The 21,554-nt window shown below is 37.9% G+C and overlaps 2 protein-coding genes across 2 annotated transcripts; both read left to right on the forward strand.

The window, feature by feature from the left end:
• Positions 1–2,100: 2,100 nt before the first annotated feature.
• On the forward strand, positions 2,101–4,051 carry LOC147489803 (uncharacterized). Its single transcript, XM_086571755.1, has 3 exons — positions 2,101–2,338; positions 2,794–2,886; positions 3,016–4,051. Exon 3 carries the CDS (start codon positions 3,067–3,069, stop codon positions 3,961–3,963), a length of 897 nt encoding a protein of 298 aa, XP_086427881.1. The 5' UTR covers positions 2,101–2,338; positions 2,794–2,886; positions 3,016–3,066; the 3' UTR covers positions 3,964–4,051.
• A 12,246-nt stretch (positions 4,052–16,297) lies between these two features.
• Positions 16,298–19,718, forward strand: LOC147489804 (transcription factor bHLH51-like). The gene is made up of 2 exons (XM_086570539.1): positions 16,298–17,895; positions 19,121–19,718. Exons 1-2 carry the CDS (start codon positions 17,623–17,625, stop codon positions 19,592–19,594), a joined length of 747 nt encoding a protein of 248 aa, XP_086426665.1. The 5' UTR covers positions 16,298–17,622; the 3' UTR covers positions 19,595–19,718.
• The last annotated feature ends 1,836 nt before the right edge of the window (positions 19,719–21,554 follow it).

Consider the following 21,554-nt stretch of genomic DNA (forward strand, 5'->3'; position numbering starts at 1 on the left):
CTTTGTGTTGTGGTATGCGTTTAATTCTGCTTTACATTATTATTTGTTGTTAATAGTTATTTAACAAGTTGGGCATGTTAGTATAGGTTGTAGTTGATATTTAGAATTTGTTTGGAGTTGAAGTGAGTTCAAATATAAGTTATCTGTGTAGTTGGGGAATCGATTGGTATTGGTATAAACCCCAACAAGTGGTATCGGAGCCTTGGTTAGATTAGCCTAGGGTGTTATCCAAATCTTGGTTGGAAGGTGTTTGACAAAATTCCTGAGAGAAAATTTGAGTTTAAATAACTTGTAGAAATGGACAAATCCGTGAACACTTGCATGACGAATTTGAATAGGAAGAACTACACCATCTGGAAAGCCAAGATGGAAGACTTGCTATACTGCAAGGACTTAGCACTACCCATTGAGAATGGGGAATAAAACCGAAAAAAAGATGAGGATTTTGAGTGGAAAAAGCTTGACAGAAAAGCAATTAGATACATTCGACAGTGGATTGACGACAATGTCTTTCACCATGTGTCTCAAGAGACTACAGCCTTCAGTTTGTGGAAGAAACTCGAAGACCTTTATGAGAGGAAGTCGGGTGGAAACAAAGTCTTTGGTCGTTAAAGTTTTTGAACCGCGGCGTACTAAGAAGGTTCTTCAATGTCTGGGCATCTTAACGAATTACAGAATACCATCAATTAGATGCATTTGATAAAGATTGATTTGGGAGACGAAGTTGAGACTTTGTTTCTATTAGGCTCTCTACTCGAAAGTTGGGAGACATTAGCAGTCTCTCTACATGGAGCAGCCAAGGATGGAATAGTTACCATGGAGATGGCTACCACGTCTTTGTTGAATGAGGAGACTAGAAGGAGTTCAAAAGGCAGCTCCTCTCACTCAGAGATCCTTTTCACAGAGAAACGGGGAGAGGTAAAAGTAGAAAACCATCTCGTTCTAGAGGTGATGACAGAAGTAAATCTAGGGGTGAATCTAGAACTCCTAAGGCAGAGAGAAAATGTTACTATTATGCCACCAATGGTCACTTCAGATATGAGTGCAGAACACTGAAGAGGGATGAAAAGAATAACTGTGTACATGAAGACATGGTGCAGAGGAACGAACACACAAGCGAGATATACCGCGACTAAGTCGATGACCCAGTGAGAATTGTGTTAGATTGTGGTGTGTCTTTGCCTTAGTACCTCATGTCGATATCTGAGTGGGTGATAGATCTGAGGAGCATCCTATCCGTCACACCGCCTGAGGGATTCTTCACTACCTACGGTATGTGGTGAATATGGTGAAGTGAGGATGGAGTAACGATGGCATCTCGAAGATTATAGGCATCGGAGATGTTCATGTAGAAACCAATGTCGGCTACACCTTGACACTCGAGGATGTAAGACATGTCCCCGACATCTGGTTAAGCTTTAATTTGGCCGGAAATTAGATGGCGATGGCTTTGTAAACTTCGTTTGGTAATCTGATATGGAAACCGAAAGCGAGAGGTTTCATTGTAGCGACCAGGAGGAAGAAAAATTGCTCTCTTTACAAAACACAGGCTAGTTTGTGCAAATCAGAAGTGAATGCGGCAGAAGAAGAAGCTTCCTCCGAACTGTGGCACAAGAGACTCTGTCATATGGAAATAAAAGGGATGGAAGTTCTTGCTAAGCAAAAGGCCTTGCCAGACATCAAAGGTACACATTTAAATACATGTACTCATTGTTTAGTAGGAAAGCAACACAGGGTGTCTTTCCAAAGATTCCCGTCTCACAGAAAGGACAATGTCCTTGAACTAGTGCCACTACACCATAATAGGATATTTGCAACACGCACCTTTTTTGATTTGCAACGCTTATTTAGCCTTAGTAAGTTTCCAACGTTAAATAAGCGTTGATAATGTTGTAAAGCGTTGCTTTATTTGGGTGAATTTCCGAAATTAATTGCTAACGCTTAAAAAGCGTTGGAGAAGTGTTACAAACTTAAAAATTTCGTGAAAAATTTCGAGAACAGAGGGAAACCAAAAATATCGAAATATAAAACATAATCTCTCTCTCTCTCTCTCTCTCTCTCTCTCCGCCGCATTATCTCAAGATCCCTAATCAAAGAAAACAAGAAATGGATTGTTGACATGCATCCTCGACCCAGAAATCATAATATTCTTTAGACCACATACTTGACATCCAACTCATTTCCTCCATATGGTATCGCGGTGTTGTTGTACAATAGATCCAAAAACAAAAAAAAACCTTCTAGATCCACAAAATTCGTCCTTAGTTGGTTTTTCGTCTCAACACATCCAAACAAACAAACCCCAAAGAAGCAAAACAGAAATTAACAACAGCTACAGGTAATTGTTTATTCTTTTGTTCTTCTTTGTTTCATTTGTGAATTGGCATGATATCGTTTTTCAAAAACCCAAATTGTTTTTGTGCGTTTTTTTATTAAATTGGGTTCGAAAATTGGCGAAAATCAATATTCTTTGAACTAATGTTCTGATTTTGTTATCTAATCACAATCAATTCCGGAATCTCATATAGTGATTATATTTGTTGAATACTACTTTCAACTCTTATTATGTTTAGTAACTATAATTTTTATGCAAATACTCTAGTGTTTGTCTTTTGAGCTGGTGATTAAACTTGATAGCTTTCCTATTTAATAAGCAGTTCAGTTTCCAAAACACTTGTTTAGGTTTGGGCTACTGGGACACTTGCCTTGGAAATATCATTACCTTTCACCGGGGGTTACTGTAAATCTGATTTTGTGCACACTCTTTAACATTGCTGAAAATTGGAAATGTAGGGTGGTGGTAGATCTTCTGCGAGGGAAACCATTGGTAGAGTTGCAGCTGGTGCTGTTGCAAAGATTATTCTTAGAGCATATGCTGGAACAGAGGTAGGTTTCTTATGCTTCTTTCATAATCATGTAAAGTACAGTGTTTGACAGAGTCAACAAAAATATGGATCCTTTGAACTTTCGCAACCTCAAACTATCTGAAGTGGTATCTCCTAATGGACGAAACAGTTATGAAAGGATAGACGGGGTAGGAGAGTTCCACCCTCTGTTACATCTACTATGCATGGGAAAGGGAAGAATGGATGGCAGCATGAGGTTGCGACAATTGATCATAGTTCTTCTCAGGGAGATGATGACAACAGAGACTGGATTCCCCTTTCAACGATGAATGATGAAGTGGAAGATAGAACTACAGGGCCTGCACTAGTGGTTCCATCACATGTTAGGAGTCATCAGATGCGAAACTATGTTCCAGCAGAAGTTAGTAGGTCAGAATCTGTGATACCTGTTACCTCTATGCTTGCGGGTTCTAGTTCGCGCCAAAGAGGGATGGATAATTCTGGGATGGTTCCTTTTGCATTTTACCTTCCTGGGTCACCAGTTCCCTTTCTGACGATGCTTCCGGTTTTTAATCTCCCTACCGAGAATGGAAATTCTGACGGTTCTACAAATAATTTTGATAGGGAGGAGACAATGGACAAAAGCCATAAAAACCAGTCAGATCAGAACTTTGATTCAGCAGAGAGTCTTGACCAGTCGGAGATCTTCAGTAGTTCTTGTTCTACAAAACATTCTGCTTCTGTGGACCCATCTGAGGAACCATGTGACCACAACACTGACATTCTTCATAGTAACTTTGCTAGTCATTGGCAAAATTTGCAATATGGAAGATTCTGCCAAAATCCACGCTATCATGGTCCTCCAATTTATCCTTCTCCTGTTATGGTACCCTTTACGTATTTACAGGGCCATATTCCATGGGAGGGTCCTGGAAGACCTGTTTCACCCAATGGCAATATCGTGAGTCACCTCATGAGTTATGACCCTCATCTCGTTTCTGTTGCACCATTTCAGCCTGGTTCCAATAGGCCAACCAGTGTATATCAGCGTTATGGTGATGAACTACCTAGGTATCGAAGCGGAACTGGGACTTACCTTCCAAATACTGTAAGATGAGAATATTTCTTGCAACCTTTCGTTGATCCAGTATGTACCTAATTGTAGTATCTTAAATATTTGGGCTATGTATCAGTTTAAGAAGTCTCATCATCTTTTGAATATGGCTGCAGTTTAGCATCTTAGTTCAGTTCAATTGGACAGGCATAAAATACTTGTGTGTGTGTGACAGAGAGGAGGAGGGGGGGAGTCTAAATGTGTTCCTTTACCGGTGTTAAATACGTCATTGCATGAATCGTTGGTTTAGAAAGAAGATGATTTTAAGCCATCTTTTCGTTCTCCGCCAAGTGCATTATATAATTTTTTGAGTCTCTATATTGTCTCCTTACGTAACCCAATAGAGAGATCTGATTTTGTTTGAACTTTTCGTAAGGTTTCTTTGAAAGACCGCCATTCTTCAAATAGCGAAAAACCAGGGTAGAAATTACAACCATGATCATAATGACCGTCATAGTGACAGAGAAGGAAACTGGAACAACAATATGAGATCCCGAGTAGACATTATGTTTAATGCGTTAATGCGTTAATTAGTTTCGCCATAAATTAATCGGGGTTAATTGTTTTATAGATTTCTTATACGATTGTTGGATGCCTTGCACATTAGAATGTTTTATCGACATGACCTCTTCCAATGTTTTATATATATATGTTGGAGTTCCTAGTGTACACTTATGGAGATGTTAGGTTCTTGTTGCTTGTGCTTTGATATTGTCGAGTGCGAGTAAATCAATCGTTTTAAATAGTTTAATTGGTCATCCCGTTTTTGTAAGTAGCCCACACCAACTCTATTCTTTTCGTTCAACATCATAACTCATACCTCTAGCCACTTTGTTCTCTTCTCATTTGGCGGTTTTGAAATGTGTCCATTCTTGACCAACGCGGAGAAAATGGTGTAACTCGAGCTCCCATCGGCATTGATTTGCAAAGAGATGGTTCTCTCAAACAAGCAAATAGTGTTGCAAATTGATAGTAAAAGCCCGACAAAGTTTCGCAAGTGAGTCTTCTTAACAAATCGAGGTAGATCTATTTTCTTTCATATTTATGATATTACGTCGTTCTTTTATGCAACTCGGCTTTGCGATATGTTTCTTATTGAGGAATGGATAAATTGATTCATGATGACAAGGGAAATGCTACTATTTCTAATGATGGTGCTACTATTATGAAACTTCTTGATGTTGTTCATCCTGGCCGCTAAGATTCTTGTTGATATTGCCAAGTCTCAAGAATCGAGGTATACAATAGAAAACAAATTTACTAATTTTAGTGATTGGTGACTAAAAGAGTGAAATTTTTATGCTAAAGTTTATATTTATCTTAGAGTGGGTTATGATGGTTGCATTACTACAACATTTAACAGCTTATACTTTAGAGAAGATAATGACCATTAACAAGGACATTGTCTCAGAAAAAGTTGAGAGGGTATCATTAATAATTGTATTGGTTAGGTTTTAGGGATAAATTTGGAATTCACTTGTAATTTTAATGACCGGATTTATTGTCTACAGGTGGGTGATGGAACCACTAGAGTAGTTCTTTTATGGTTGAGGATGGTGTCCACTCAAAGTCTTATAATGTAGTTTTCGAAATGGCCCAATTTGGTAAGGAATTTGGATCTTTTGGTTTGATTGGATGGATATGTTCATGAGAAATTGTTCTAGAAGCCATGAGTTTGCTACTTGTATTTCAAGCAATTAGCAAAATTAAGGAATTTGTTGCGAGTATAGAGGAGAAAAATATGGAAGAAAAGAAGAGTTTGTTGGCAAAGTGTGCTGCTACTACACTCTCTTCAAAGCTTTTTTTTTTTTTTTTTTGGAAAGACCTCACTCTCTTCAAATCTGATTGATGGTGAAAAAGAATTTTTAACATCTATGGTTGTGGACTCAGTTATTTCAATTGGCAACTATGATATATTGTTTATTGTATTATTGTATTCATTGTTTATTGTAGGTTTAGCTGGTCTCGCTACAAAATATGAGAAATTATTATTTTTTTATTAGCAACCCATCAGCAACGGTTTATAACCGTTACAAACGAATTTTAAATTATTATTTTTTAAATTAACTAACAACTTTGCAACGGTTACAAACCATTGGTAAAATTTTTAACAAATTACCAACGCTTAAAAAGCATTTGTGAAATAAAAAACCGTTGCAAAGGTTTTAAATATGTAATGTAAATAATTATAATAAGCGTTGAAAGTTCTCGTTTGTAACGCTTTTAATAAGCGTTGAAATTTCTTTTGGTAACGCTTTTAAGCAAAAAGGCCTTGTAATATTTCCAACACTTTACCCATGCCATATTTGCAATGCTTAAAAAGCGTTGCGAAAATTATTAGCAACGCTTTTTTGCCGTTGCAAATAGCCTCTTATGGTGTAGTGTGCACACAGACTTATGTGGTCCTATAAAAGTGAAGTCCTATGGGGGAACTTCATACTTCGTGACCTTCATTGATGATGCGTCAAGAAAGATATGGGCCTATAGTCTGAAGACCAAGGATGAAGTATTTGGCGTGTTTGAGAAATTCCACAGTATGGTGGAAAGAGAGACTGGGAAGTTGTTGAAGTGTGTTCGCTCAGATAATGGGGGTGAGTACATTGGGCCGTTTGAAGAGTATTGCCAGAGTCATGGGATTCGTCATGAGAAGACCGTTCCGAAGACACCGCAACAGAATGGAATAGTAGAGAGAATGAACCGTACCATTGTAGAGAGGATGAGATGCATGTTGTCTCACTCAAAGCCACCTAGAACCTACTGGGTAGAAGCAATGCGTACAGCCGTGCATGTTATCAACCTATCGCCGTCAAAGCCTCTAAATAGTGACTATCTAGAGAGAGTATGGTCAGGCAAAGATGTTGATTATGGATACTTGAGGGTATTTGGGTGCAGAGCATTTGTGCATATTCCGAAGGATGAGAGATCCAAGCTTGATGACAAAGCCAAGCGAAGGCATTTTTCCGGTTATGGAGATGAAAAGTTTGGTTACAAACTTTATGATCCGATTAACAAGAAGGTAATCCGAAGTCGAGATGTTGTGTTCCTGGAAGACCAAACCATAGCAGACTTTGAGGAGGGTGAAAAGCTACAGGTGTTCACCAATGATCTTGTTGATTCAGAACCAAAAGTTCCTACTGTGGAACGTGCAAAAGGCATTGAGAATGCAGAGAACCATGAGCCTGAAGCTCATGATGAGAATCCTATTGCTCATGATGGAATAGAACCTATTGGTATAGAAGATGCAGATGAGATGCATGAACCACCACCAGAGCAAGCAGAAGTGCATCCTCCTGAGGCACCAGCAGATGGGGCAAGGAGGTCAAACAGAGAGATACTAGCTTCAACTAGGTATCCACCACATACGTACGTGCTATTATCGGATGGTGGAGAACCTATGTACTATCAAGATGCACTTGAAGGTACAGACAAATAAAAATGGTTGAAAGCCATGCATGACGGGATAGATTCTTTGCATAAGAATCACACTTATGAGTTAGTTGAGAAACCGCAAGGATGAAAAATTCTCAAGAATAAGTGGATATACAAAATCAAGCATGAGGAGAACAATCCTCACCCAAGGCACAAAGCTCGCCTTGTTGTGAAGGGATTCGGTCAAAGAAAAGGGATTGCCTTTGATGAGATTTTCTCTCCTGTAGTAAAAATGACTTTTATCCGGGTGGTATTGGGTATGACCACAAGTATGAACCTAGAGGTTGAGCAGCTAGATGTTAAGACATCTTTTCTTCATGGAGACCTTGAAGAAGATGTCTACATGGACCAGCCAGAAAGGTTTGAGGTCAAAGGCAAGGAGCACCTAGTATGCAAGCTGATAAAAAGCTTGTATGGGTTGAAGCAAGCACTGAGGAAGTGGTACATAAAATTTGATTCCTTTATGGCCAAGCAAAGATACAAAAAGTTTGCTTCCAATCATTGTGTGTTTGTTCAGAGATTTTCAGATGGGGATTTCATAGTGCTGTATGTGGATGATATGTTGATAGTTGGCCCAAACATCAACAAGATATCCAAGCTGAAGAAAGACTTGAGTAAGTCCTTTGAGATGAAGGATTTGGGTCAAGCACAACATATACTTGGGATGTGGATCACTTGTGATAGAAAGAGTGGGAAATTGTGGCTTTCTCAAGAAAGCTACATTGAGAAGGTGTTGAAGAGATTCAACATGGATCAAGCGAAGCCAGTCAGTTGTCCGCTTGGTGGCCAGTTCCGCATGACCAAAGAGATGTGTCCAAAGGGTGAGCATGAGCAGAGTCAGATGGAAAAGATTCCTTATGCATCCATAGTGGGCAGCTTGATGTACGCAATGCTGTGTACAAGACCGGATATAGCTTTCGCCGTGGGAATTGTAAGCCAATTTTGTCAAATCCGGGGAAAGAGCATTGGGAAGGTGTTAAGTGGATATTGAGATATCTCAAAGGTACTTCCAAATCGTGTTTGTGCTTTGAGTGGAAGTAAGCCCTTACTTGAAGGCTACACTGATGTAGACAAGGCAGGTGATGTTGACTCGATGAAGTCCACCTCCGGTTATCTAGTTACTTTTGCAGGGGGAGCAGTTTCTTGGCAATCAAAGTTGCAAAAGTGTGTTGCCCTCTCCACTACAGAAGCCGAAGTATATTGCAGCTACTGAGTGTTGCAAAGAGTTGCTATGGATGAAGAGGTTCTTCGACGAACTAGGGCTAAAGCAGAAACAATTTGTAGTTCTATGTGACAGTCAGAGCGCCATCCATTTGAGCAAGAATCCGAGTTTTCATTCTAGATCCAAACACATACACGTGTGTTATCATTGGATTAGAGAAGTACTCAAAGACAAGCATTTGTGTATCGAGAAGATCCATACCGACAAGAACGGGTCGGATATGATGACCAAATTAAGTTTACCGAAAGGTAAGTTTGATATTTGTTGTGCTATTGTCGGAATGGCACCACACTCCTCCTGTTGATTTGGAAATTGCATGGAGGAAGCCCCCCTCACTGTTCGGGAGGGGGAGATTGTTGGCTTTTTCCCTTACATGAGAAGGAAAGGATTTCATTATGCGTGGAAATGTCAGAGCACGACCCGCACCCATGCCGTAGAAGTCTTCCAGTACTTTCAGTGCGACCCGCGCTTGACTTGGTCTTGCCCGAGGTGCGACCCGCGCCCAAGTATATTTTCAGGAGAAATGGGGACCGCGAGTTTCTAATAAGAGTTAGAGTTTTTGGCAAAACCTAACACCCAGAAAACACACGAGAGGCAGCACAAAAGTCAGAGAAAACCCAATCTTGAAAGCTATCAAGATTGAGAGATAACCTTTACAGAGAGACAACCTTGTAAAGAGATAATAGTGATTTAGTAAGGTGGGAGACTGAAAGGAGAGATTGTAATCTTCCTTCCCACTTTATAAATGACTAGCTCTTGTGGAAGTAGGCACCATTGGCCGAACCACGGTATATCTTTGTGTTGTGGTATGCATTTAATTCTGCTTTACATTATTATTTGTTGTTAATAGTTGTTTAGCGAGTTGGGCATGTTAGTATAGGTTGTAGTTGATATTTAGAATTTGTCTAGAGTTGAAGTGAGTTCAAATATAAGTTATCTGTGTAGTGGGGGAATCGATTGGTATTTGTATAAACCCCAACACCATGTGCGCCTCCAAATTTGTTAGCATCCTATTCCAAAAATAAATATTGCTCCAGTCGCCAGTAACCAAATCAATTAGCTTTATACATGATCATGAGTGATCATGAGTCGCCAAAGTAAATTCAAGAGTAGTTTTTCTACAAATTTTACTTTTAATTTTAATATAGTTTTTTTCATCATTAACGACATTGTTTTTAGAATTGGAATAGTCATTGTCGGATATTGATGTAGTGGTTGTCGTCGGAATTTAGTATAATGACTGTCGTCATTGTTGGATTTCAACACTATGATTGTAATTGATGTTGGAATTTTATAGTGATTTTGTAGCCGTTCTTGCCAAAATTTTATATCGTAATTGTCGTGGTTGCGTCTTATCTGTATGTGTTGGTGCTGGAAAGCTTCAAAATTCAAACTTTGTCAACTATTAAAGAACAAAACACTACTATTGCAAAACTAATACAATGATGAATCTACTACATTTTAACAAGAAGAAAAAAAATATAAGTGTACTAAACTTCTTCAATTTCCTCACTACCTTCTATCCCAATTTCCTCATAGTCTTCTTGGTATTTTAGATCAATGCTTGGAGATTCAATAGAAGGTTCAACGTCCATCCCTTATTTAATATTGAAATGACTATAGTAGTGTATAGGGATGTCAATGGGTTTCGATAACCGGATAACCGACCTGAACCAAACCGATAAAAAACGGTTTGGGTTTTGGTAATTTGGTTTGCCCTCCACCGACCCGAAACCGAACCGATAAGATATTGGTTTGGTTTCGGATTTGCCCTCCACCGAAACGACCCGAACTGATAAGATGACATTTTAGTAATATTTATGATTAATTTTGAATATGTTTATCAATTATGTGGTTGAAATTAATTGATTTAATTTAGGATTTAATTGATTTTATAGTTTTCGGTTCGGGTCGGTTCGATTTAGGATGAAATATATATTATTGGTTTGGTTCGGTTTCGGGTTCCTAATTTTCTTATCGGTTCGGGTTTGGATTTTCCAAAACCTAACCTAAATTGATCCATTGACAACCCTAGTAGTGTAGCTTAAGACAAAGATTGACGATCACATGTTTTTTACCTAAGAATTAAGAACATTTTCAAGATAAAATTTTTAGTGCAGAGATTGAAGTTTTAGCTCGAGAGAGATGAAAATTGGAGTGTACGCGCCAGCAAAGAAAACACTGTTATGAAATCCGTGAGCTTATATGGATGCCCACCATTGATATGTGTTATCATGATAATCCTCTATCTTGGTATTTATCCTGATAATATTTTATCTTGGTGTTTATCCTGATCATCCTCTATCTTACTGTTTATCCTGTTAATCCTTTACCTTAGAAAGGAGGTTACCTAGTTGTATATAAATGTAACCTCCTCCCATTCAGATTGACCTCAGTGAATAAGAATTCTCTCTATCTTATTCTCTCAATGATTCAATACATGTTAAGTTAGTGTGGTGTTCTCTCTAAATCGGTTTAATTCTAACACGTTATCAGCACGAGAGTCTCTAGCTTTGGATTAAAGGTATGTGTTTTACTTACGATTAATGGTATGTGTTTAACTTGTTATTATGAATTGTAATCGATACTGTTGAATTTAAATTCGTATTTTGGTATTAAATTCGTTACTGTCGAATTTAACTTTACCATTGGCCAGAAATTGCTCTTGCTAACTCTAACATTCTCGCTGCGTTGGTTGTTTCAATTTTTTAGCGTAAATATGCATTATTCTGCAGTTATCAGTATCAGAGTAACTTGTGGCAACTATATGCTCAGGTTAATTGTAAAATTTACTAAAATGGACGGAAATCGTTAGATTACTAAAATGGATGGGAAATACGCTGTAAGCATCACTTGCATAACAAGGGTTACAAAAAAAATTGTTAAATTATGTTTTTATACAAAAAAAAAAATAAGAAATTGCTTTGTTAGTACAAAGTGAAGTATGGATGAGACTGTGCAATTGATTGAATGACAGTCGATATTTACATGCTTTGAGCGGTGACATCATGATCACAAAGATGGAATTATTAGCATTATAAATTTGTAATTACTATTTGCTGTTAGATTAGTTTAGTTACATGGATTACGGTGCAATATTTTGAACATTGGAGCAACGTTTGGTTGGAGGAATTTCACTTCCTGGATTAGGTTGAGTTGGAATTATTAGAAAGTATTAGTTATTATTCTGTGATTATCTAATTATGTTAATTTATTTTATTATATGGTTTTCTCTATAAAGGTATGGATCGTGGAATGCATGATTGTGATAATAACTTATGTTTAGTCGACAATGCCACAACACACCACACAATACTGAAAAACCAAAAGTTTTTCTCAGAGTTGGTTTTTAATCCACAAAATATATCCACCATAGCGTGACCGATACAAATCATTGAAGGCTCTGGCAGAGCCCATATTATGTTACCAAATGGTACTCATATATTCATCAAAGAAGCATTGTTTTCAAGTAGTTCCAGAAGAAACTTACTTAGCTTTAAAGACATCAGAATGAATGGGTACCATATGGAAACCATAAGTGAAGAAAACAATGAATATTTATGCATCATCACTTGTGTGGGAAGCCAGAAGCTTACACTTGAAAAACTACGTACTTTCTCCTCGGGATTATACTATACCAAAATATTATATGTGGAATCACACTCCGTCATGAGCCAGAAGTTCAAATATGGGAAAAAACTCAAGCTAAGTCTAAAACTTAGTAATCCTAAAGCGTTAACTCTTTGGCATGATAGGTTAGGGCACCTTGGGATGAATATGTTAAAGAAAATAATAGATAACTCTAACGGGCATTCTTTAGCAAACCATTAGTTAATTTTTCCAAATGGATTTTTGTGTATACTGTGTTCATAAGGTAAACTCATCACGAGACCTTATTTCACTAAGATAACTTTAGAATCACCAACTTTCCTTCAACGGATACAAGGTGACATTTGTGGCCCTATAAATCCTCACAGTGGACCTTTTCGGTATTTCATAGTCCTCATTGATGCTTCCACACGTTGGACATATGTTAGCCTTCTTTCTTCTAGAAATATGGTTTTTGCTAGTCTATTGGCCCAAATCATTAAACTTAGAGCTCATTTTCCTGACCAATCTATTAAGTCTATAAGACTTGATAATGCTGCTGAGTTTACTTCTCAAGTTTTTGATAACTATTGTTCATCCATAGGGATAGATGTTGAGCATCCCGTTCCACATGTGCACACACAGAATGGTTTGGCTGAATCTCTTATTAAGCGTCTTCAACTTATAGCAAGGCCACTACTTATGCCATCTAGATTATTAGTTAGTGCTTGGGGACATGCTATCTTGCATGCATCAATGTTAATAAGGATTAGGCCTACAGCCTATCACAAATTTTCTCCTACACAACTTGTCACAGGTAATCCACCGAATATCTCATAATTGCGCAAGTTTGGATGTGCGGTTCAAGTCCCCATTCTACCACCTCATCGCACTAAGATGGGCCCCCAACGAAGGTTGGGGATTTATGTTGGTTTTGACTCGCCCTCTATTATTCGGTATCTAGAACCAATGACTAGAGATGTGTTTACTGCACACTTTGCAGATTGCCATTTTGATGAGACAGTATTCTTGCCGTTAGGGGGAGATATATAAGAAAGTTCTTGAAGAACGCCTTGTCCTAGTAGGACAACCTATTCCAGAAGAACGATGAGAATTGAAGTGGAATACTCCCACTTTGTCTCATCTAGATCCCATAACTCCTCAGTGTGAATATGAGGTTAGGAGAATATTGCATCTACAAGAAATTGCAAATAAATTGCTTGATGCATTCAATGATGCAGAAAAAGTGACTAGGTCACATGTTCCAGCTATAAATACACCTGCTAAGATTAATGTCCCCATTGGACAAAATTTGAATATAGCTGCAAATGAATTTGCTGCACGCCAGAAGCGTGGCAGACCTATAGGCTCCAAAGACTCGGCTCCTTCGGAAGAGGAGGTCCATTGAAAAATTATGCCCCAATAATACTCTAGAAGAAGTTGTGCAAAACACTCCAGAAGAGGTTATACACGAAATACCCACTTCTTCTAAAACCCCGGTAGAGGTTATGAACGAATTAACTATGGAAACCCCTTAAGAGGAACTGGTACCAGAAAATGATGAGATCTCAATATTCCATGCGTATTCGGGAGAAGTGTGGGACAGAAAGGATATGACCATCGATGACGTATTTACATATACGGTAGCTACTGAAATATCCAAGGGCAATGACAAAAATGAACCATGTAGTATAAAAGAATGTCGACAAAGATCTGATTGGCAAAAATGGGAAGTTGTCATCAAGGCAGAATTAGAGTCTCTCAATAAACGTGGTGTATTTGGACCTATAGTACAAACCCCAGAAGGTGTTAACCCTGTAGGTTACAAATGGGTGTTTGTTCGAAAACGAAACGAGAAAAATGAAATTTCTCGATATAAGGCACGCCTTGTGGCACAAGGTTTTATCAAAAACGGTGATTGATTATGAAGAAACATACTCTCTCTCTTATGGATACTACAACTTTCGATATCTAATAAGTTTAGCGGTTTCGAAAACTTAGATATGAGACTCATGGATGTAGTGATTTGCCTACTTGTATGGGGACATAGACAAAGATATTTACATGAAAATCCCTGAAGGATTTGGTTTGCCTGAAGCAAAATCAAGGAGTACGTACTCAATTAAACTAAGATGTTCATTGTATGGTTTGAAACAATCCGAAAGATTGTGGTACAATCATCTTAGTGAATATTTGTCTAAGGAAGGGTATGCAAACAATGCAATTTGCCCATGTGTCTTTATAAAGAAATCCTTAAATGGATTTGCAATACTAGCCGTTTATGTGGATGGCATAAATTTGATTGGAACTCTGGAAGAGCTCGAGATAACTGCTCAATACCTAAAGAAGGAATTTGAGATGAAAGACCTTGGGGAAACAAGACTAAACAAACTTTAGTGGCAACTTCCTCTAACCACTCTGAAATTTTAACTCTTCATGAAGCTAGTCGTGAATGTGCATGACTAAGGTTATTAATTGGGCATATTCGTAGTTCTTGTCAATTACCTTCTATAATAGGTGTTCCCATCATTATTTATGAGGATAATGCAGCTTGTATAGTCCAGATTCAAGAAGGATTTATAAAAGGAGACAGAACAAAACACATTGCGCCAAAATTCTTTTACACTCATCAACTTCAGAAGAAGAAGCAGATTAAGATCGAGCAAGTTCGTTCTAGCGATAACCTTGTTGATCTCTTCACTAAATTACTACCGAAGCATACATTTCAAAAGCTTGTATATGGGATCGGCATGCGCAGAGTTTACCACCAAGCCATATAAAGACTTGTCTTTATCAGGGGGAGTAATAAAACAGGGGGAGCATCCTGAAGAATGTGTCCCAAGACATATGCACTGTACTCTTTTATCTTATCTAGGTTTTATCCTATTGGGTTTTCTTAGTAAAGGTTTTAATGAGACAATATTAAGCAAGTCACAATGATTCTGAGTAATGTTATACTATTTTTCTTTCGTTTTGGTTTTTTTTTCACCACTGGGTTTTCCTTAGCAAGGTTTTAATGAGGTAACTGCCATTGGATAGTTATAGAACATCTAGAAAAATGCTACAAAAAATGCATCCACCATAATTTCCACAATAATGGTGGACATCCAAGGGGGAGTGTTATGAAATCCATGGGCTTATATGGATGCCCACCATTGATATGTGTTATCCTGATAATCCTCTATCTTGGTATTTATCCGGATCATCTTCTATCTTGGTGTTTATCCCGATCATCCTCTATCTTACTGTTTATCCTGTTAATCCTTTATCTTAGAAAGGAGGTTACCTAGTTGTATATAAAAGTAACCTCAATGAATAAGAATTCTCTCTATCTCATTCTCTCAATGATTCAATACATGTTAAGTTAGTGTGGTGTTCTCTCTAAATCGGTTTAATTAACAAACACAGTTTTTTTTAGGTGAACTGTTTTGGAATATGAGAAGTGTTGGTTTGAGAAGTAAAGGGCACGTTATGCTTGCCACGTCAGTTTGTTCTCTAGAGTTTGTTCAAAATTGTTTGTTCGCGTAGAAAAACTAAGTTTTCAAAGCTCTAGTTTGAACCTTTGAAGGAAAAACAGTGTAAATTTCTCTTATTTTCAGGAGAAGGAAATGTTTCTTCTAGGCTTCTAGCTATTACCTAGTGTGTGTTACTTAGAGAGCACCAATAATGCACAAAGATACCCATCCAGTGCCAATGTGATCTAAACAATGATCATCTTTTGGGACCCATAGATGGCTTCTGCCGATTAGAGTTCGCATGCCAATAAAACCCAATCTTTGGTTGATGATAGTACCATTTTCTTTTTTTGGTCAAGAAGTGAATTAGTGATAAGATGTTTAATAAAGCAAATAAATGGATTGTTCTAGACCCAGCGATTACCCTTCGGCATAGAGATTTTCACCTCGTCAAGTGGAAAGTGGCGTTGCTGTTGAGGTGGACTAAAGCAAAGGCAAATCTTCATAGATGTTATAGCATAGTAACTCTTTTTTTTTAAGCTCACGTATTCACGCTCTAGTAACACTGTAACACCGAAAAATGAACCCATAATGATCTACAACCAATTTAGTACAAAGACCCTGAAATGATATTCATTACGGTGAGTAGAGAAAGACATCCAAAACCATAACAGCCCCTTTACTTCCATGGTTGACTTGTGCACAGACGGTACATTCGCCGTTGTTTCGGGTCTTCCACAATATCCAAATCATAGAACAAGGAAATAAGTTCCAAATTTTGCGACTGAAACAGTTTCCACTCTTTTTTGGCCATTACCTAAACATCTCTTCTAACGAATCCACACGAGCAAGAACGGGGAAAGCCACTCCAAGCATCATCAAGGTTCACATTTGTAATGCGTAACAGCAATGTAAAAACAGATGAGGTATGTCCTCATCAATTGTGTTGCAAAAAAAACCTGTAGACTTTACTACCTCGGTGGATGAGATTTTCTTTGGTCAAAATTGATCCAAACAGGGCTTCCCAAAAGAAAATTCTGATCCAAGCATATTAACTCTTGTGTGTTGTACCATGTACTTATGTTAACGAATTGAGACTGTGTTGCTAGCGACGACATACATGTCACGCTTAATCGTTTTACACACAATTGCTTGGGTAGTAATTAAACAATACTATAGATTGAGGTTTTTCAGAAAAACTTAAAAAGGAAATAAGTTCTATTGTTAGTTCCTCAAAGTATAGGCTGAAATATCTAGGTACTGTGGACAGGTAATCATACAGTTTGCATTTTCGAAATTCTACATATACGGTTTTGTTGTTAGATCATCGAACTGACTTTAGATTCAGCTAAAAGAGGAAAGCTGCGCCAGGTTGGGTATAATGTGTTCAGCCGAACCGAAATATTTTAGTGATCAGGCCAACAAGTCAAGAACTACATGATTAGATGATGAAGCCTTCTTTATTAAACTACAACTTGTGTAGTACTGAAGGAATAGTGATTGATGGTGGTGGAACCATATATTCTTAACTTTGTTCGTAATCATCCACACAAAAGCCTTAGTCCTGGTGGTGTAGTGTACTACCATAAAGTTGAGGTGAAAGGTAGATAAGGCTAGAATATTCATTTGCCCAATTAGAGTTTTGTTTTTTTTGGTAAAGTGCCCAATTAGAGTTAAGTGGTTATCTTATCCAACCATCATCACCAATAAGTGAAAATTAACTACCATAATTTTCATAAATTATGTTTGGTTACACTTCTAAGCTGCCCCACCCATTTGTAACCACGACAAACGCATGAAAAATGTCATCATGGATCATGAGATACTTTCATATGTATTTGTATATAGTTATATATATACAACAAAGCCATCTACCTTAAACATTGTTGCCAAACATCTACCTTCCACTAGTGATGTAGATAATTTAGACTCAGGATTTAAGTTGGATATTGAGAAGTTAAGTTGTTCATGGAGAAATTCTCAAGGCTTGGTTGGTCTGAAGAGGCAGGTCAGTTTCAGTACCATGAAGTTAACAATGAACCATTTATACTTCCCTGGCCTGCTCAATCCTCTACTCCGAACTTTTTAGCTCAAGGGTATTATCCTTCGTCGTCCTCTGCATCTGTTGAAGATAGAGGTGCAACTGCTTCAAAGAGTCACAGTCAAGCTGAGAAGCGGCGCAGAGAGAGGATCAATGGACATCTCTCCACTCTCAGGCGTCTAGTTCCTCGCTCTGAAAAGGTAACATCAGACTCCCCCCCTCTTTTCAATGTGTTGTTTCTCAATTTTTATGAACTTAATTATGCTAGTGTATGTATTGAGAAAACAGTTTTAGTTAAATCCTGATCCACTGTGAAGCAAATCAGACAATCTAGTCTCGTGGAACATAACATTGTGGTCCTCGCTCCTCAGTAGACCGCATTAATGTTCCTGAATCTGTTGATAATTACAGATGTGGACTTACAGAGTTCACCACTAATGGATGTGTCGGCGAAAGGGTGTTTTGATATGCCAAGTTGATTAATCATCTTAAGCCAGCTTAATAATTGTTCAGACTTAGATTTGCTTGCTCTTGATCGACCTACCAACATGAATTGAACATCTGCAATTTGTGTAAGGGGTATAGAGACTGGTAGCATTCGCCATACAACTTATATATCAAGTAATCAAACACAACATTAGATGGCTATATAAGTTGTTTGTGTAACTTCTAATAAATAAGGGGTGAAAATTGCTGCGTCTGTATCTCTCTCTCTCTCTCCTTTTCTTTGCGCTTCGAGCATAGTCGATTGGTGCAGCTCCTTTTGTTTTTCTCCCTCTCACAAGGTGTATTTCTAGGTATATCTCTCTGTTTCCCTTTATTTTTTATTTGTGCTGTGTGTTCTTGTTTGTTCGCAATCCGGGTGCACAAGTTTGATATTCTCACAATCTCACCCATTTCATCTACAGAACACATTTAGGAACAGAGTTCTTTTAGTCTCGATTTTTCTACTCCAAGTTTTTACGTTTCGATTTTTGGTCCCAACTCCCAACCAACACTCTTATTCCATTTTATTCTTTACTACTGTGCTCATAACATCTGTGAGTTTCTTAAATTCTGCTCCAACCTTCCCCAGTAGAAGTACTTATTGACTTACATTAATCACTTAAATAACGAAAATGAGACTATTTCTACATAACATTTCTTGGTTTTTAATAAAATTTGTAGACTGGATGTCTGGATCCGATCTAGTCTACTCTCTTGAAATTTTATTGAGTTTCAACTTTCAAGTTTCAACACAACTGTTTTTCCAAATAAAAGTGAACCTTACTGTAAATGCATCTGCTATAGTCTATATTGAAGTAATCAAATTTTGGACACTACCTTCTTGAAGAAGTTGAGGAAGGTTCATAGTCAGTGTACTAAACGAATGTACGAGTGCCAATGAATTCAATATTCCGACTTAAATGCACTTTGTTGATGCAGTTGGACAAGGCTGCTTTATTAGGCAGTGTGATTAATCATGTAAAGGAACTTAAAAGAAAAGCAATGGAGGTTGGGAGAGTGTACACAGTCCCAACGGATGTTGACGAAGTTTTTGTTGATTGTGATAGTTCTGGAGATCGCATCAACAATGATAACAAAGATTGTATATTACTAAAGGCTTCTGTTTGTTGCGATGATCGACCAGAACTCTTCAGTGAGCTGATTCAAGCCGTCAAAGGTTTAAAATTAAGAACAGTAAAAGCAGATATTTCTACATTGGGTGGAAGAATTATAAATGTCATGATCCTATGCACTGAGGATAGTGAAGACATAGTCTGCTTAAGCTCTCTCAAGAAGTCTATTAAAGCGGTTTTGAGCAGCGTTGCTTCAGTATCGATGGCATCAGTTAGTGAATTTTCCAGCAAGAGGCAAAGGATGTTGTTGCCATCAAATTACTCACATTCGTCTGAGTGAACAATTTCCCCTTATATGTGACTATTACTTGTGGCTGATTTTTGGTTAATTAGTACCTTATTAACACATTTTTTTTTTTTTATAATCATTTCTTATTTATTATTATCAACAAGATGTTACATTAGCATTGTTCTCCTCCCGGCAATTTTCCAGCCATATTGGAGCTATACTTTCCCTACATTGATTATCTATTACAGAAAGTCTATTTCCAAAGGTGATTTAATCGGGCACTCATCAAATTGCATTGGGTAGCCTCCGGCCCAAGCCCGACAACTAAGTCCAACAACAATAGTCCAATACACCCCCCAACCTCAACGCATACCGGCTACCATTTTTTTCAAACATTTTTAGCCGGTATCATCTCTCTCGCGAGACTGAACCCTAAAAAAAAAAAAAAAACTTCGAGTTTTCTTTGTGTTCATACTTCGAGTGTGAACACTTTGAGTGTTGAGTTGTAAATCAACAATGAGAATTGAAGTTGGCGACTTCACCCAATTCGAGTTGTGTCCCGTTTGAGTATATACTCAAATTTGGTTGGGTTGATTAAACTTGATTATATTGATTAAATTTGATTGGGTGGAAGATTATGGTTGATTAAACTTGATTGGGATGGAAGATTGGGTTGATTAAACTTGATGATTTCAAACTTGATGTTTTTTTGGAGTTTGGGTGGAAGATTGGATTGATTAAACTTGAGTTCGAGTTTGCCCAAGCTTGATGAAGTCGTTTTCGAGTTTGAGTTCGAGTTAAGTGAAAGTTGATTTTTTAAAATGAACTCGTGACAAACAAATTGAATTTCTTAAGTCCAAACGACCCAGCTATGTCGCCCAAGAGAGTCCCCAAACGCCCCGCCATGTCGTCATAGAGACTGCTCAAACGACTTTGCCATATCGTCTAGCAAAAAACCAAGAGTTTTGTTTCAAATGACACGCACAGACTACTTGAGTGTACACTCAAACTACATGGTGAGGTCGTTTGAGTGTACATTCAAACTACATGGCGAGATCGTTTGAGTGTACACTCAAACGACATGGCGAGACCGTTTGAGTGTACACTCAAACGACTCGAGGGGTTCGTTATGGCGAGACCGGTTGGATTGGTTGTTGGGCCTAGGCTTTGATGGTAAACTTGTAATATATATATATATATATATATATATATATATATTTTTTTTTTTTTTTTGTCCCAATCCAATTTGATGAGTGCCCAATACAGGACCCTTTCCAAAACATCTTGTAAGAGCAAGTCCAATGGGGCCTATATGGGCTACTAAAGGCAAATATAGCACCCCAACCACAAAAATGTCATTCCAATGGGGCTGCTAAAAGGGTTTTAAATTTGGAAGGAGTCAAAAACCCAGCCAAAGTTAAGACATTCGCTAGCAGCTACAATAATAAGTTATAGGAGACGGACGGCATAGTTTCTGTCGTTTGTTGGTTATTTATGTACAGACGGTAGAAACTATGCCGTCTATCTCCAGTTTTAATTAAATAGACCGACGACAGATACTGTGCCGTTCGTACCTTCTTGACACTCAACACGATTTAGACTTAGCCAAATTTAACCAATTTTTCACTCACATGCATTTACTTGTCATCAAAACCTCATCCCTCAACTCCTCAACTATCAACTCTTCAACCACCAACCTCATTTCTTGTGTCAACTTTATAGACTACAAATTTCTCAACTTTGCCTTCACTCACACTTTTTGCATTACTATTCTCAACTTTGCAACATTTCTTCTCACATTCAGCATTATCAACTTTGCAACTTTTCTTCTCACATTCAAAATGACTTTTTCTTCTCGCTATGTTGAATCAAGCTCCTCATCCGAAGATGAGAACATGATGAATGACGATGAGAACATGTTCGTACCTATTTTCTTGTTATTGCAAGACATGCACAAAGCTACTCGTGATCATTGAGACTCAGTCCCTAGTAGAAAGTACATTTATCGTGA

This window comes from Coptis chinensis, chromosome 7, assembly GCF_015680905.1.
Source record: "Coptis chinensis isolate HL-2020 chromosome 7, ASM1568090v1, whole genome shotgun sequence".
NCBI lineage: Eukaryota > Viridiplantae > Streptophyta > Magnoliopsida > Ranunculales > Ranunculaceae > Coptis > Coptis chinensis.